The 17,029-nt window shown below is 46.8% G+C and overlaps 1 protein-coding gene across 1 annotated transcript in view; it reads left to right on the top strand.

The window, feature by feature from the left end:
• The window catches only part of TBPL1 (TATA-box binding protein like 1), an 80,686-nt gene that overhangs the window by 30,903 nt on the left and 32,754 nt on the right, over nt 1-17,029 (top strand). The window contains exon 3 of the mRNA XM_033938271.1: nt 16,186-16,268. Within this exon, the coding sequence (XP_033794162.1) occupies nt 16,186-16,268 (83 nt within the window). The remainder of the gene's footprint in view (nt 1-16,185; nt 16,269-17,029) is intronic.

Raw genomic sequence — 17,029 nt, forward strand, 5'->3', positions numbered from 1 at the left:
GATCTTGCCTTACCAATTTGCTTGACTTCTTTGATAAAGGTGAGCCGGTTGATATAGTGAATCTAGATTTTCAGAAAGCTTTTGATAAAGTTCCTCACGAGAGGCTCCAGAGAAAATTGAAGTGTCATAGGATAGGTGACAAAGTTCAGTTGTGGATTAGGAATTGGTTATCGGATAGAAAACAGAGGGTAGGGTTTAATGGTCATTTTTCTCAATGGAGGAGAGTAAACAGTGGAGTGCCGCAGGGGTCTATACTGGGACCGGTGCTATTTAACTTATTTATAAATGATCTGGAAATTTGAATGACAAGTGAGGTGATTAAAATTTGCAGATGACACTAAACTGTTCAAAGTCATTAAAATGCATTGTGAAAAATTGCAGGCGGACCTTAGGAAATTGGAAGACTGGGCGTCCAAGTGGCAGATGAAATTTAATGTGGAACAATAATCTTTAATGTGGGAAGAATAACATCAATCACAGTTACCGGATGCTAGGGTCCACCTTGGGGGTAAGCACCCAAGAAAAGGATCCCACAAACCCAGGAGTTGGGGAGGTCTTCTGGTGCAGGAGATAAAAAGTTCACAGTGAGGGCCAGAAAACCTGTTTAAGGAGCTGCAGCAGGTTGGCAAATGTCTCATTTGGTTTACAGACCAGTGAGTCCTCAAGATTGTGCAGTGTGGGTATGCCTTGGGATTGGAGTGGTATTCCAGAGGTGATCCAGGAAATCACAGACCAGCGAGTCTGATGTTAGTGCTGGGTAAAATGGTATAGACTGTAAGCTTTCATTTTTGAGTAATAGTGGAGTTTTTTTTGCCCGTGATACATAATAAGAACGGCTAAAAAACTCATTGGGTTGCTGTCTGCATATGAAATAGATTTGAGGTTTTTCTCAAGTTTCAAGTTTATTTTTAACTTATTAAATCGCTTAATTTAATTTGCTAAGCGATTTACAAATAAAAAGAGAAAAAGGTGTACACTTTAGGTTAATTTAATTTGCTAAGCGATTTACAAATAAAAAGAGAAAAAGGTGTACACTTTAGGTTAATTATAATAGATTAAATAAGTTTGACATACTAACATACAAACTAACAGATACATAAGGGAAGAAATGGCAGAACTACAATTGTATATATAAAAGGAAACATAAATGGTAAAAAAAGTAGGTAAGGTGATTAAGATTAAAAAAATATATATATATGATTGTAATAAGTTAAAAGCGTCTTTAAAAAGGAAGCTCTTCAGAATGCCTTTAAAAAGTTTTAGGTCATTTTCCTCTCTTATATACTGAGGTAAAGTTCCATAATTGTGGGGCCATTACAGAAAAAATATCAAGATGACGAGTTCCGATAACTTTTAGCGATGGAAATGTTAAAAGTTTTTGATTAGTGGACCTTAAAGAACGTGATGTACTATGTGGAATAAGTAACTTATTAATGAATTGAGGTTCGTTTGAGGACAATGTTTTAAAAACTAAAAGTAAAATTTTAAAAGTAATGCGATGAGCGATGGGAAGCCAATGTGATTCGATCAGGAGTGGTGTAACATGGTCAAATTTTTTACGGCTGTGTATTAATTTGATGGCGGTATTTTGAACTATCTGTAGTCTCCTCTTTTCTTTTTGGGTAACATTTATTAGTAAAGAGTTACAATAATCAAGTTTCAAAATAATTAACAAGTGGTTTTTCAGTGGGCATTCCCACCACTTGGCTAATAACATTTTTCGATTTACAGTATTTGATTTGCACAGTCAAACCTCGGTTTGCGAGTAACCCGGTTTGCAAGTGTTTTGCAAGACGAGCAAAACATTCTCGCAAAACGTGTCTCGCAAACCGAGTGTTGACTCGATTTGCGAGCACCCCCCGATAACCGGCATCACTCCCCCCTGCTCACAAAGGGCCCCCTCCCGCTCGAATCGGCACCCCCCCCCCACGAGAACAGGAACCCCCCGCCCGACCAACTTTAACTCACCCCCCCCCCCTTTGTCACCGGCACGCAGCCCACAAGTGCCGGTGCCGCTTGAAGATCTTCTTCCCAGTCTCTGCCGGCTTTGAGCATGCATCTGCGGCGAGAGGGAGAATTAGAAGGGCTTGAGCATGCGCAGATGCATGCTCAAAGCCGGCAGAGACTGGGAAGAAGATCTTCAAGCGGCACCAGCTCTTGTGGGCTGCGTGCCGGTGCCAAAGGGGGGGTGAGTTAAACTTGGTCGGGCGGGGGGGTTCCTGTTCTCGCGGGGGGGTGCCGATTCGAGCAGGGGGGGCCTTTGTGAGCGGGGGGGGAAGCAGCGCCCTGGCCTCGGGGGGGTGGGGGGGGGAACGTATCAAAGCGAGTTTCCATTATTTCCTATGGGGAAACTCGCTTTGATAAATGAGCATTTTGGATTACGAGCATGCTCCTGGAACGGATTATGCTCGTAATCCAAGGTACCACTATTATTATTAGTATTCTAGAGAGACATTTAAATACCTATGTGGCGTAAATGTGCATGAGTTGAGTCTCTTTCAGTTGAAAGGAAGCTCTGGAATAAGAGGGCATAGTATGAAGTTAAGAGGTGATAGGCTTCGGAGTATTCAAAGGAAATACTTTTTTACAGAAAGGGTGGTAGATGCGTGGAACAGTCTCCAGGAAAAAGTGGTGGAGACAGTGTCTGAATTCAAGAAGGCATGGGGATAGGCACGTGGGATCTCTCAGAGGCAGAAAGAGATAATGGTTACTGCAGATGGGCAGAGTAGATGATCCATTTGGCCTTTATCTGCCATCATGTTTCTATGCTTCTATGAATGAACATGTGGATAAAGGTGAGCCAGTCGATATTGTGTATTTGGATTTTCAGAAGGCATTTGACAAAGTACCTCATGAAAGACTTCTGAGGAAATTAGAAAGTCATGGGACAAGAGATAATGTCCTAATATGGGTTAAGAACTAGTTGAAAGATAGAAAACAGAGTAGGTTTAAATGACAAGGAAGAGAAGGGAGAATGGAGAAGGGAAAGGGAAAAGTAAAGGGATTGGGACTTGTATACCACCTTATATAACCATACTCAAAGCGGTTTACGTATATACAAGTACTTATTTTGTATCTAGGGCAAAGGAGGATTACTGTATTTTCACGCATATAACGCGTGCGTTATACACAATTTTTACAAACCGTGCATAACCTTGCGCGTTATACGTGTGAGCGCATTGTACAATTTTTTTTTTTCATTCCGATCCGGCATCCTCCCCCCAGCTCGCGTCACCCCCTTCCCCCACGATCCTACATCCCCCCAGCACCGCAAAACATCTCTTACGCGATTGGGCACCGGCACCAGCACCAATGCACAGGACGTGCCAGTACCCGAAGATCCTCCCTCGTTGTTGCTGGGCTGGACTGGACTGTGCTGGGCGGTGCGAGGGAGATCCTCCTTCTTCCTCGTGCCGGGCTGGACTGGGCTTTGAGCATTTGCGCATGCTCAAAGCCTTCTGGTCTCGCTCTCTCCGAGATTCTGAGAATCTCAGAGAGAGCGAGACCAGAAGGCTGCGAAGAGAGCGAGACCAGAAGGCTTTGAGCATGCGCAAATGCTCAAAGCCCAGTCCAGCCCGGCACGAGGAAGAAGGAGGATCTCCCTCGCACCGCCCAGCCCAGCCCAGCAACAACGAGGGAGGATCTTCGGGCACTGGCACTGGCACGTCCTGTGCATTGGTGCTGGTGCCGGTGCCCAATCGGGTAAGAGATGTTTTGCGGTGCTGGGGGGGATGTAGGATCGTGGGAGGGGGGGGGGGGGACGCGAGCAGGGGGGAGGATGCCGGTTCGCAGGCCAGAAGAGTAAGTGGGAGGAGGTTATAGCAGCATGCGCGGTATACGCGTGTGCGTGCTATATAAAAAAAATTTTTACTGAAATGCTTTGGACCCGCACGCTATACGCGTATGCGTGTTATACATGTATGCGCGTTATATGGGTGAAAATACGGTAGGTGACTAGGATAGTGTCACAAGGAGCAGCTCTGGGATTTGATCCCACAATCCTCATCTAGGGTAAAGAGTTCCCCAGGGGTCTATGCTGGGACCGCTGCTTTTTAACATATTTATCAGTGATCTAGAGATGGGAATAACTAGTGAGATAATTAAATTTGCTAATGACAAAGTTGTTCAAAGTTGTTTAAGTCACAAGAAGATTGTAAAAAAATTGCAACAGGACCTTGTGTGACTGGGAGACTGGACATCAAAATGGCAGATGATGTTTAATGCACATGGGAAATAGGAACCCAAACTATAGCTACTTGATGCAGGGTTCCTCGTTAGAAGTCACCACCTAAGAAAAGAATCTAGTTGTCATCATTCAAACCCTCAGCTCATTTTGCGGCAGCAGCTAAGAAAGCAAATGCAGTAGAACGTTAGGAATTATCAGGAAAGGAATGGAAAAGAAAGATGAAAATGTTATAATGCCCTTGTATCGCTCTATGGTATGTCCGCATCTCAAATACTTTGAGCAATTCTAGTCTCCACATCTCAAAAAAGATAAGCTCAATTAGAAAAGGTACAGAGAAGCACGCTGAAAATGGTAAAATGGGTAGAATGATTTCACTATGAGGAAAGGCTAAAGCGGCTAGGGCACTTCAGCCTGGAGAAGAGTCAGCTCAAGGGGATGATATGGAACAATTATGTATCATACCTGGTAATTGTCTTTCCTTTAGTCATAGGAGGCAAATTCTTACAAGTGGGAATATATCCATCCACCAGCAGGCGGAGATAGAGAGCACTGAATTTCTCTCTACTATATAGGATGGCAAACTCCCCAATAGTTCAGTATTATTCATATCCAAGCAGCAGGCAATACCTAGGCATGGAATATCTGGAAATGCCCTATTTTTAGAAGTCTGTTCGGGTTCCTGGATGGACTTTCCAAAATCCAACAGTTTGTCTAGGTTTAGGAAAGCCCCAGCCACATCTGGAGGACCTTTAGTAAGCATGTGCGGATGATGTTGCACACATGTTATCCCTCCCATATTTGTAATAAATAGTATTCAAAGGTAAATCACTCTGGGGATTCTCAGAATGCCACCCTGACTATCAGAAATCAACATGGCAGCACTCGTCACTGATTTCACCCAGTCTTGTGACTTATTTATAAAACTTGCTTTTTATATTTCATATTTTATTTTATATTTTCCCATTTTACTCAATTCATATTCAATTCCTCATCTCATATATCTTCACTTATTAATTAGAATCACTTTTGTTTTAATTTATCATTTCCTATATCCCCAAGTACTTATACTTAAGAACTTAGCTTAACATGTTGTTGCACTGCTCCCCACCAACGTGTTTTGATTCGTCATCAGGATGGAGCTAGGGCTGCACAGCAACATGAGCTCTTCAGCTCTGCTTATCCAGCGACCTCTTAGAATCTGAAAAGGTCGCTGGATAAACAGAGCCGAAGAGCTCATGTTGTTGCAGCACTAGCCTCGTCCTGATGAAGAATCGTCTGCTAGAATCTTCTACGATTTCCTGTCTTGAATCTGGAACAACCTTCTTGGTAGATGTCCTTTAAGTTATCCCAGGACAAGCAGGCATGATATTCTCACATGTGGGTGACGTCATCTACGGAGCCCCGATGCGGAAGCATTTTCAAGCAAACTTGATTGAAGATTTAAGTTTGCTCTGCTGCTCCACGCATGCGTGCCTTCCTGCTCCACTAGGGGGTGCATCCCCTCGTGGTCTCCAGTTCAAATTTTTCCGCGAGCCTAGAAGCCGTGTTTTTCAGGCTCTGCCCCAACTGCCTTCTAGCACCGCAATTTTTTCTTGTTTTTCACGATTAAGTCGCTGTGCGCGAATTCTTTACCCTTCTACTTGATTCCTGCTTCGTTTTCAACGACCCGGAGGCTTCCGGGTCCCCGTGGCCGCGTGGCTAACCGAGCCGCGGCTACTTTCGATTTAATGTCCCGGCCTCTGACCGGCTTTAAAAAGTGCACCCGGTGCGAGCGGCTTCTCTCTCTCACAGATCCGCATCGCCGGTGCATCCTCTGTCTGGGGGTGGCTCATCCAACCGACTCCTGCCCCCAGTGCGCTATTTTCCAAAACAGGGCCCTCCGCCGAAGAAAAGCCCGCATGGCGGACCTCTTCACCCCGGACCAACCCTCCACCTCGGCCTCGAGGTCGGCCCCGGCCTCGGCCCCGGCCTTGACCTCGGCCCCGGATACCTCGGCATCGCCTCGAGACTCGACCCCGAAGCCCTCGGGACAACAGAAAGCCTCGGCCCCGGGTAAGTCCCCTCTTCCCTCTTCAGGTTCTGTAACAGCGAAGAAGCCAACCTCGGGGACAATGGCGACGCATGGCGGAAGCCCCATGCTTACAGCCCCGTCTAAGCCCTCCAAGCCTTCGGGCCGTGCCTCCACCACACGGGAATACTCTGATACGAGGTCGCCCCCGGTGGAGCGCACCGAGGCAGTGGACATGCCTTCGATGCTGTCCGTGCCCGTCTTCCAGGACCTACTCCGAGCGATGATCACGTTGGAGCTGTCCGCTGCAATGGCCCAGTTTCAATCGGCCTCGACCTCGAATGTGCCAGACCAGCCTGAGCCTCGCACCGAACAACCTCGAGGAAGGGTGCGCAATCCTCGCCGCATCCCATCCTCCTCGGACTCCTCGCCGAGGCACCCGAGACGTTCCCCCTCCGCAGACCGCCGAGGGGCAAAACGTCGGGCTAGAACGACAGAAACCTCGAACCACCGTACCTCCAAGAAGGCCCGAGGTTCACCAGCTCTACGAGGCCGTTCTCCCACACCTCGTACGGGACCACTAAGGGTGGCTGAGTTATCACTCTCCAACCCGCGCTTCCTCCGAACTCCCCCTCGGATGTATTCTCCGAGGGAGTCCGGATCGAGGTCACCGATCCGACACCGATCGGTACCCCTAACTCCGGCATCGTCTCCGAGGGGCTCCTCGAGACGCCGAAGATCGACAACCCCGGAACACTCTCACAGTGCTTCCCCAGCCTCGGAGCATGGATCAGAGCATGAACCTCGATACTCGAGGGAAGCCTCCCTATCCTTCTCCACCCGACAAAGGTCTCGTTCCCCGACCCCGCACGGGGCCCCGGGGACATCTCGCCCATCCTTCACTCGCTTTGTCCAAGACATGGGCCACGCATTGGACTTAGACCTCCAGTCCGACTCCAGATACTCGAAGGAGTACCTGGCGGAGCTGGATATGCCATCACTGCCCAGAGAGTCCCTTCGCTTACCACCCAACCCGGTACTCCAACAGGCCTTCTTCAGGAACCTGGAGACCCCCTACATGGTCACGGCCGTACCCTCCAAAATGGAGGCCAAGTACCGCACTGTACCTTACCCGGGATTCGAGCAACCACAGCTCTCCCACCAATCGCTGCTAGTAGAATCCTCCTTGAAAAAGGCCCACCCATCCCGGGTCTCAGCAGCGGTCCCCCCAGGCCGAGAAGGCCGAACCCTGGATAAGTTCGGCAGGAGACTATACCAAAACGCAATGATGGCCTCTAGGGTGCAAAGCTACACTTTCACCTTCACATCATACCTCAAACACCTCATTGGACTATTGAGAGCCTTTGAGACTGACCTACCGGCCTCCCGGCAAGGAACGTTCGGCCTGCTTTTAGAGTCCCTCTCCAACCTGCGCCTTCATCTATTCCACGCGGCCTACGATGGCTTCGAACTCTCCTCCAGAGAAGCAGCCTTCGCTGTCGCCATACGCCGACTAGCCTGGCTGCGCCTGGTCGACATGGACCCCAACTTACAGGACTGGTTGGCTAACCTCCCCTGCGTGGGAAAGGAATTGTTCGATGACACTATCGAGGCGGCGACAAAACGCCTCTCCGAACATGAACGCTCATTTGCCTCCCTTGTCCGGCAAAAGCCCAAACCGCCAGCGTCCAGGCCATACAGGGCCCCTCCGCGCCGCTACCCACAAAAGTCCACCCCTGCTTTTTCGCGGCCCCCACCCAGACGTCCGCAAGCCCACCACAGGGCCATGCCCAAGTCCCAACCGCCCGCGACCACCAAACCATCCCCGTCCTTTTGATGGGACACGCGGAAGGGGGCGGGCCCCCTCCGCTATAGTCCCAGGCCGCCTTCCCATCGGGGGCCGACTCAAAGCTTTTTACCCTCACTGGGAACAAATCACGTCGGACGCATGGGTCCTTGGCGTGATCTCATCAGGGTACTCTCTCAACTTTCGGGCCATTCCTCCGGACAACCCCCCAAGGAATTGCCCTCCCAACCGGACTCAGCTACCCCTACTCCTCTCCGAAGCTCGAGACCTGCTTCGCCTGAGAGCAGTGGAGAAGGTTCCCCCCGACCAACGGGGGAAGGGCTTCTACTCCCGCTACTTCCTGGTACCGAAAAAAACGGGAGACCTACGCCCAATACTAGACTTGAGACGCCTCAACAAATTCCTGGTAAGGGAAAAGTTTCGGATGCTCTCACTACCAACACTTTACCCCCTGATCGACGAGGGTGACTGGCTCTGCTCCCTCGATCTCAAGGAGGCGTACACACATGTCCCAGTGCACCCCGCTCACCGCAAGTTCTTGCGCTTCCAAGTAGGGGACTGGCACCTACAATACCGAGTCCTCCCCTTCGGACTAGCATCATCACCTCGGGTCTTCACCAAGTGCCTCGTGGTGGTAGCAGCAACCTTACGTTCCCAGGGCCTCCAGGTATTCCCCTACCTGGACGACTGGCTAATCAAAGCCCCGTCCAGGGAAGGGGTTATCTCAGCGACCCAACAGACTATTACCTACCTACAAAGTCTGGGGTTCGAAATAAACTTCCCAAAATCTCAACTACGCCCCTCGCAGTCCCTACAGTTCATCGGGGCCACGCTGGACACGGTTCGCCTCCGTTCCTTCCTCCCCCCTCCGCGCCTGGAGGCGTTAGTAAGTCTGAGCCGAAGGATCTCCCGGCTGACCTCAGTATCAGCTCGACAGATGATGACTCTTCTGGGCCACATGGCATCCACCGTCCATGTCACACCCTTCGCCCGCCTCCATCTGAGAATCCCTCAATGGACCCTGGCGTCTCAATGACGGCAAGACCGGGACCCGATCGACCACTCAGTGACAGTGACTCCTTCATTGCAACGATCGCTCCGCTGGTGGACCGACTCTTCAAATCTTTCCAAAGGTTTGCTCTTCCTCACCCCACCCCACAGCAAGGTACTCACCACGGACTCGTCGGAGTACGCTTGGGGAGCCCATCTGGATGGCCTACGCACCCAAGGAATGTGGTCAGCACAAGACCGTCGCTGCCACATCAACGTGCTAGAACTTCGGGCCATCTATCTCGCAGCTGTAGCCTTCCAACATCTGCTCCACGACCGAGTGGTTCTCATCCGAACCGACAACCAGGTAGCGATGTACTACGTAAACAAACAGGGGGGGACAGGGTCTTGGCCCCTTTGTCGGGAAGCCCTGCGCCTCTGGAAATGGGCAATCTCCAACAACACCTTCCTCCGAGCGGTGTACATACAAGGAGAACAAAACTGCCTGGCGGACAGACTCAGCCGTCTCCTCCAGCCACACGAGTGGTCACTACACTCTCAGATCCTGCGAGGAGTGTTCGAACGGTGGGGGACACCTCAAATAGACCTGTTCGCGTCCCCTCACAATCACAAGCTGCCTCTCTTCTGCTCCCGGATATACTCCCCGGACCGACTCGAGGCCGACGCCTTCCTCCTCGACTGGGAGGGAAGGTCCCTATACGCGTTCCCGCCGTTTCCTCTGATACTGCGGACGCTTGTCCACCTGAAAACAGTACAAGCCACCCTGATCCTGATTGCCCCTCGCTGGCCACGCCAGCCGTGGTTTTCCCTGCTACTTCAACTCAGTGTCAGAGATCCACTGCCTCTGCCTCTGTTTCCCTCTCTACTGTCACAGGGTCAGGGTTCACTGTTACATCCCAATCTTCAGTCTCTTCATCTGAATGCTTGGTTTCTCTCCCCCTGACTGCTCTCCCCGTGTCTCAATCAGTCAAGGAGATATTGGAGGCCTCCAGAAAAACCTCGATGAGAACCTGCTACTCCCAAAAGTGGACCAGATTCTCAACCTGGTGCTCCTCCCACAGCCAGGACCCGGTGTCGGTCCCCGTCCCCCTGGTCCTTGACTATCTACTTCAACTATCTCATTCCGGCCTAAAGACCAACTCCATTCGAGTACACCTCAGTGCGATTGCGGCCTTTCATCAGCCCCTGGAAGGGAAAGCCCTCTCGCTCCATCCCTTAGTCACTCGCTTCATGAAGGGCCTGCTGAACGTCCACCCCCCTCTCAAACCTCCCCCGGTGGTTTGGGACCTTAACGTGGTTCTGGCTCAATTAATGAAACCCCCATTTGAGCCACTAGACAAATGCCATCCAAAATTCCTCACTTGGAAGGTAATTTTCTTACTCGCGCTCACCTCCGCACGGCGGGTTAGTGAGCTACAAGCGCTGGTAGCGGACCCACCCTTCACGGTATTCCATCACGACAAGGTGGTACTCCGCACCCATCCAAAGTTCCTACCTAAAGTAGTGTCTGATTTCCATCTCAATCAGTCCATCGTCTTACCCGTGTTTTTCCCCAAGCCCCACTCTCACCCCGGAGAAGTGGCGCTCCACACTCTTGACTGCAAAAGAGCGTTGGCCTTTTACCTCCAACGCACCCAGCCACACCGGAAAGTCCCACAACTGTTTCTGTCCTTCGACCCAAACCGGTTAGGCCACCCAGTTTCCAAACGCACCTTGTCCAACTGGTTGGCCGATTGCATCTCCTTTTGCTACGCTCAGACTGGTCTCGCACTGCATGGTCGAGTAACGGGACACAAAGTCCGAGCGATGGCAGCCTCCGTAGCGTTCCTCAGGTCCACACCTATTGAGGAAATCTGCAAGGCTGCCACATGGTCTTCGGTTCACACCTTCACCTCCCACTACTGTCTGGACTCCCTATCCAGAAGCGATGGCCGGTTCGGCCAATCGGTATTGCGAAATCTATTTGCTTAAATTGCCAACTTCCCTCCATCCCTCTTCAGTAAGCTTGGAGGTCACCCACATGTGAGAATATCATGCCTGCTTGTCCTGGGATAAAGCACAGTTACTTACCATAACAGGTGTTATCCAGGGACAGCAGGCATATATTCTCACAACCCGCCCACCTCCCCGAGGTTGGCTTCTTGGCTAGTTAAGTGAACTGGAGACCACGAGGGGATGCACCCCCTAGTGGAGCAGGAAGGCACGCATGCGTGGAGCAGCAGAGCAAACTTAAATCTTCAATCAAGTTTGCTTGAAAATGCTTCCGCATCGGGGCTCCGTAGATGACGTCACCCACATGTGAGAATATATGCCTGCTGTCCCTGGATAACACCTGTTACGGTAAGTAACTGTGCTATCTGGTCTGCCTGGTTTCTTGTCAGTGTGCTTGGCTGTGGTGGGCTACCACTGACTGTGGTTCCATTAGGTTTCTGATACTGCCTCCGAGAACCTTCTCGGTCAGCTGCCTTTACGAATGTGTTTGCTGTTTGGAGAGAACCTGGAGAAGGTGGTGAAGGATATGAGGAGGATTGGCCCCTTTGTCTCCCTGAACTGAGGCTTGAGGGTTGTCAGCTTTCTCTTGCTTCGGGGGGTCAGGAGTTGTTTTAGACCAGCTGCAGGAGTTGGGTTCCTTTCTCCGGGATCTAACATCTGCCAGCTAAGAAAATGTGCTTGCACATTGTCCACTCCTGCTACATGAGCGTACCAGCAGATGGATCTCTGCCCATTGAAACAACATTTGAGCCTTCATTCGTAGTTGAGCACTCTTGGTACCTCCTTGCCGATTGACGGGCTACCGCCGTTGCATTGTCTAAGAAAACTCATACTGCTTTGTCCTGCAGTGAGCTCTCAGTGCTTTAAACCTTTTTACCCACTCATAAACGTTTTGTTGATTCATGGTGCTATGCCCATATTGAGTCAATATCAGACGGTGAATTTCCACAGGTTTCACTCCCTCTGCCCAAAGAAATCGCACTAGTGCGTATTGTTCTTTGATGTTGCAATCTTGCAATGGAGCGCCCATGTTTCTGACCTTGTAGTTGCCACATGACTAAAGGCCAAGCACTACACTATGCATGGACGAACTATCCAACAAGCAATGTACGAATGCATATGCTGCATTTCCCTAGCTCTGTTCCTGTTATTACGTAATTTAACAATTGCTTTTAATTTATGATTCACCTTTGTATTAAGGCCTCATTTTGCTAAGCTGTGCTAAGGTTGTGTAGTTAATGCATGCTAATTGCCAAAAGTAACCACAAAACCTCTGTTAATTATTGGGAACAGTCCCAATATGTTACCATGCAGTTGCTGCAGAGCACATATTTACCACTTACTCATTTTAAGTTTGTTTGGTGTTTTTTGTAATTCAATCTTTATTAAATTTTAACATCTTACAGTTGATTGTTCTATTTAAGAAACAATAAAAATGATTGAATACATTTATTATATATTGTATACATTTAGGGTCCTTTTGCTAAACTGCATTAGGCGCTAACAAGTGCTTAATAAAGGAAAAAATGGTCTAATGCAGGAATCATTAAAGCATTCTGCATTACTTTTGCCATTTTTTTTGAAGGGAATGTGTCAGGCATAAATGCATTAATCATCTAGCATGCTGACATTACTGCTGAACTAACTGGTTAGTGTGTCCAAAATGCCAGGGAAAACATCTAAGTAAATATATTTGTTTGAAAAAACAGTTTTTATAAATTCAAAATTGCTGTTTCCCACATAAGTGCTGGCAAATAATGGCGTCATGGCCAGAAATGCAACAAAGAGAAAAAAACCCCCCGTTTTTGACAGGTGCACTAGAAATGGGCTTAGTGCGTGGGAAGGTGTCTAGTCTAATCTTCGGTTTATATACCGGGTCATCTCGTGGTAGAGCTCAACTCGGTTCACAAATAATTAAAATCAAGTAACATATAATGTGAACATGAGAAGAAGGTGTTGCAACACTATTAGTTCGTCGATTCAGAAGATAAGTTAAGATATTGTGAAAACAATAATGTTTTTAGAACATTACGGAATTGTTGTAGATGACCTATCAATCTAATAGAGTCGGGGAGTTTATTCCAAGTTTCTACCAATTTAAACACGAGATTGGCTAAGCTTCCCAACAGATTTAATTCCCTTAATAAAAGGGAACTATAGTTTATATTTCTGTATAATTCTTGAATGACAAGATCTAGAACTATTCCAATGTAAAGGGACAAAAATTCCATAAAGAAACTTGAAGACAATACATGCACACTTAAACTGAATCCTGAAACGAACTGGAAGCCAGTGAAGCTTTCTCAACAAGGGAGAGACATGGTCGTACTTTCTCTTCCCAAAAATGAGTTTCGCCTCTGGATTCTGTATTAACTGCAGTTGTTTTAGACAGCCCTGCTTGATACCCGCATAAACAGAATTACAGTAATCCAACTGGGCAAGCATAATAGACTGGACCAGCACTGAGTAGTGGTCTTGGTGGAATAGTGATCTAACTTTCCTCAGCATACGTAGACTAAAAAAACACTTTTTTGCTAGCGAGTTTATCTGATCATGGAATGTGAGAGATGAGTCCAGAATGATAGCCAGAATTCTGGAAGAGAAATCCATGTGTAATGAAATGCCTGTTTTCAACATGATAACAGCAGGAAGTTTCTCCAATCTAGGTCCAATCCAAAGTAATTTAGTTTTGGCAGCATTCAATTTCATTTGAATGGACAGTGCCCACGTCATAAGTTTGGAAATATAACAATCTATCCCGGAGACTAAGCTACTGAGGGCAGGATTAACTTCCAATAGAATAAAAATATCATCTGCATAAGTAAATATAGTTTATGCAGATGTGAGACAAAATTTTTTAAAGAAGTCATATAGATGTTGAATAAGATTGGTGACAAAGGGGAACCCTGCTTCACCCCACAACTAGGTTTCCATGAAGATGAAATCTCGCCCTGTAAATTAACCTCGTAAGATCGCAGCGATAGAAATTTTCCGAACCAATCCAAAACTACTTGGTTTAAACCTATATCTGATAACATTCGAATCAGAATACCATGATGAACAACATCAAACGCAGCTGACAAATCAAATTGCAGCAACACAGCACATTTATTTAGTGTCTGTAAATTTTGAATCTTTGATGTTAATGACAGTGAAAGGGTTTCTGTACTAAAATTTGGTCTAAACCCATGTTGGAATGGTAATAAGATGGAAAATTTATCCAGGTAAATGGAGAGTTGACTAGAAATAATTGATTCCATCATTTTTGTCAACAAAGGTATATTCGCAATTGTACGATAATGGGAAGGCACCAAAGGATCCAAATCAGCATTTTTCAAAAAAGGTGTCGAAATTAAACTGCCCATACTCAACAAGAAATGACCATTGCCAAGAAAATGGTTTAGTAATGTGTCAACCATGTAATAGCCATTGGGGGAATATACCTGAAAAGATAAGAAGGAAAAGGATCCAATTTGCAACTGCACCTACTCAATTTTTCACATAATTTTAAGACTTGAAATTCTGAAACTGGGTCATGTAAGGACAAGCTCAGCTTAGTAAAAGGTCCCCTTAGAGTTCTAATTTTGAACACAATTTATGAATCCAAGTGAATGAACTGTTATAACATCACACGCTGTCATTCTTTTGAGTATAGTAAGTGATATTGTGTTTAAGCTTTTTTCTGTACGCTAAGATTCCCCAGATGGAACAGATAAAGCTTAGATCTTATGATCCCTGTGATATAAATAGGGTGGCCAGTGATATCTCCTGAATACAGGAGATCATCTTGGTAAAACCTACCGTTTTGCCTTGTTTAAGTCTGACCCTCCTCCTCCTTTTCATTGCTTTCCAGACAGATCAGCAGCAATGATGGCTGGCTAGCAGTATAAGGACATAGTATGCATGTTCTCCCATTCACAGTGGCTGCATCTCTTCTTCGTCCCATGCTTTCTGTCTTTAAATAATCAAAAAATTGCATCATAAGAGAAGAACAGTCAAGGGGATAGGGGGCACATGATCACTGCATTTCTGCCTATAGTGAGCTACCAAAATTAAAAATATTCTCGGAGCAAAATGGGATATGGAAAGGGGTGGGATGGGGAGATACAAAGGGGAAAAGTAATGGAAAGGTCTCCGGGGTAAGAGAGTAGTGAAGAAGAAATGGGAAGGAGTAAGCCAACTTTAAATTGACTTGCTTCTATAACCTAAATGTTAAAGAACAACTCAAGCTAATATTCTGGAGACCGCACCTTCAAAAAGATATAAAATGGATGAAGTCAGTCCAGAGGAAGGCTACTAAAATGGTGCTTGGTCTTCATTATAAGGCATATGGGGACAGACTTAAAAATCTCAATATACTTTAGACTCTAGAGCAGTGTTTTTCAACCTTTTTACACCTATGGACCGGCAGAAATAAAATAATTATTCTATGGACTGGCATTGGTCCGTGGACCACAGTTGAAGATCACTGGGCTAAGTCGTGGGCCAGACCCCGCCCATCTCAACCCAATCTCCACCCCAGACCCCGCCCCCATAATAGTACTAATTGCACCTTGCACGTCCCGTGCCTCATCTGGAAGCCTTCCCTCTGACGTTGCAACGTCAGAGAGAAGGCTTCCGGTTCAGGCGTAGGACGCCCGTAGGAGCCACAGCCCTTGGCTTTGTGCACTGAATCAGTTAGGAAGAGGGAGCTGGCTCGAAGATAACGCCGCATCAATCGTACCGTGGACCTGCAGGAAATTTCTGTGGACCGGCACTGGTCCATGGACCGGTGGTTGAAGAACACTGCTCTAGAGGAAAGGCGGGAGAGGTTTAAATACCTTTGTGGTGTAAATGTGAATGAGTCGAGTCTCTTTCATTTGAAAGGAAACTGGAATGAGAGGGCATAGGATGAAGTTAAGAGGCTCAGAAGTAATGTAAGAAAATACTTTTTTACAGAAAGGGTGGTAGATGTGTGGAACAGTCTCATGGAAGAACTGGTGGAGACAAAGACCGTGTCTGAATTCAAGAAGACGTGGGATAGGCACATTGGATCTCTTAGAGAGAGTAAGAGATAATGGTTACTGCGGATGGGCCGACTAGATGGGCCATTTGGCCTTTATCTGCCATCATGTTTCTATGTTAATATTTCTTGTCCCCAAATACCTTAATAGTAAAATGTGTTTTATGCTTATTTTTCAGAAAGTGTTAATGAAACTTAGGAAACCTAGAATTACAGCTACAATTTGGTCCTCAGGAAAAATCATTTGTACAGGTGCCACAAGGTAAGCATTATACTTTCAAGCCTTTGAAATAGATTTATAAAATTACTGTGCTATTACTATGATAACAATGTATGTGGAATATTCAGATTTGTATTTATCAGTAAAGATTAAAGGTGTCTAGCACTGAAGTGTATCTTTTAAGACACTTAAAAAAACACCCTTCATTTCAATATTGTCATGATTTTTTTGTATTTGTGTTCCTAATTTGGAGACACAGAGAGGAAGTGCATATGAATCTTTTGGTCAACTTTGTGCAAACCATAGATTGAATGGTAGGTGGCAGTTTTGGTTGGAAATGCCTTGGCTGCTAATATTATAGCAGTTTGCTTCTCATGCTATGTGCATGGAGAAATTTGGCAATGCCATTACAGAGGCAGTATTTCACATAATACCTTTCTCTAGCCATCTCCAGACTTCAGTGAGGTTATGAAATCCTTCAGTATCAATGCACATCTAAGTAAAAAATTGGCAAATTGTGACAATAAAGCAATTCTGTTATGTCCTTTCTGGATTCCATTCTCTAGGTGTTCAATCCCTTCCCACAATCCAGGAGTTGCAGAAATCCAAACACTTTTCTGAGCATGTGCTTCTCCTACCTTAGAGAGAGAGAGTTAGAGCCCCCTGCAGTTTCAATTTCCGTGCAGACGTCTTCTGATCTGCTCTTCTTTTTCTTATTTTGATCGTTTATAGTTAGGTTTTTTTTTTTGGGGTAGCTTCAGTGCCATAAGACGATGTCCTCTGTTGGAGGAAAGGAAGCAATT

This window comes from Geotrypetes seraphini, chromosome 3, assembly GCF_902459505.1.
Source record: "Geotrypetes seraphini chromosome 3, aGeoSer1.1, whole genome shotgun sequence".
Classification (NCBI taxonomy): domain Eukaryota; kingdom Metazoa; phylum Chordata; class Amphibia; order Gymnophiona; family Dermophiidae; genus Geotrypetes; species Geotrypetes seraphini.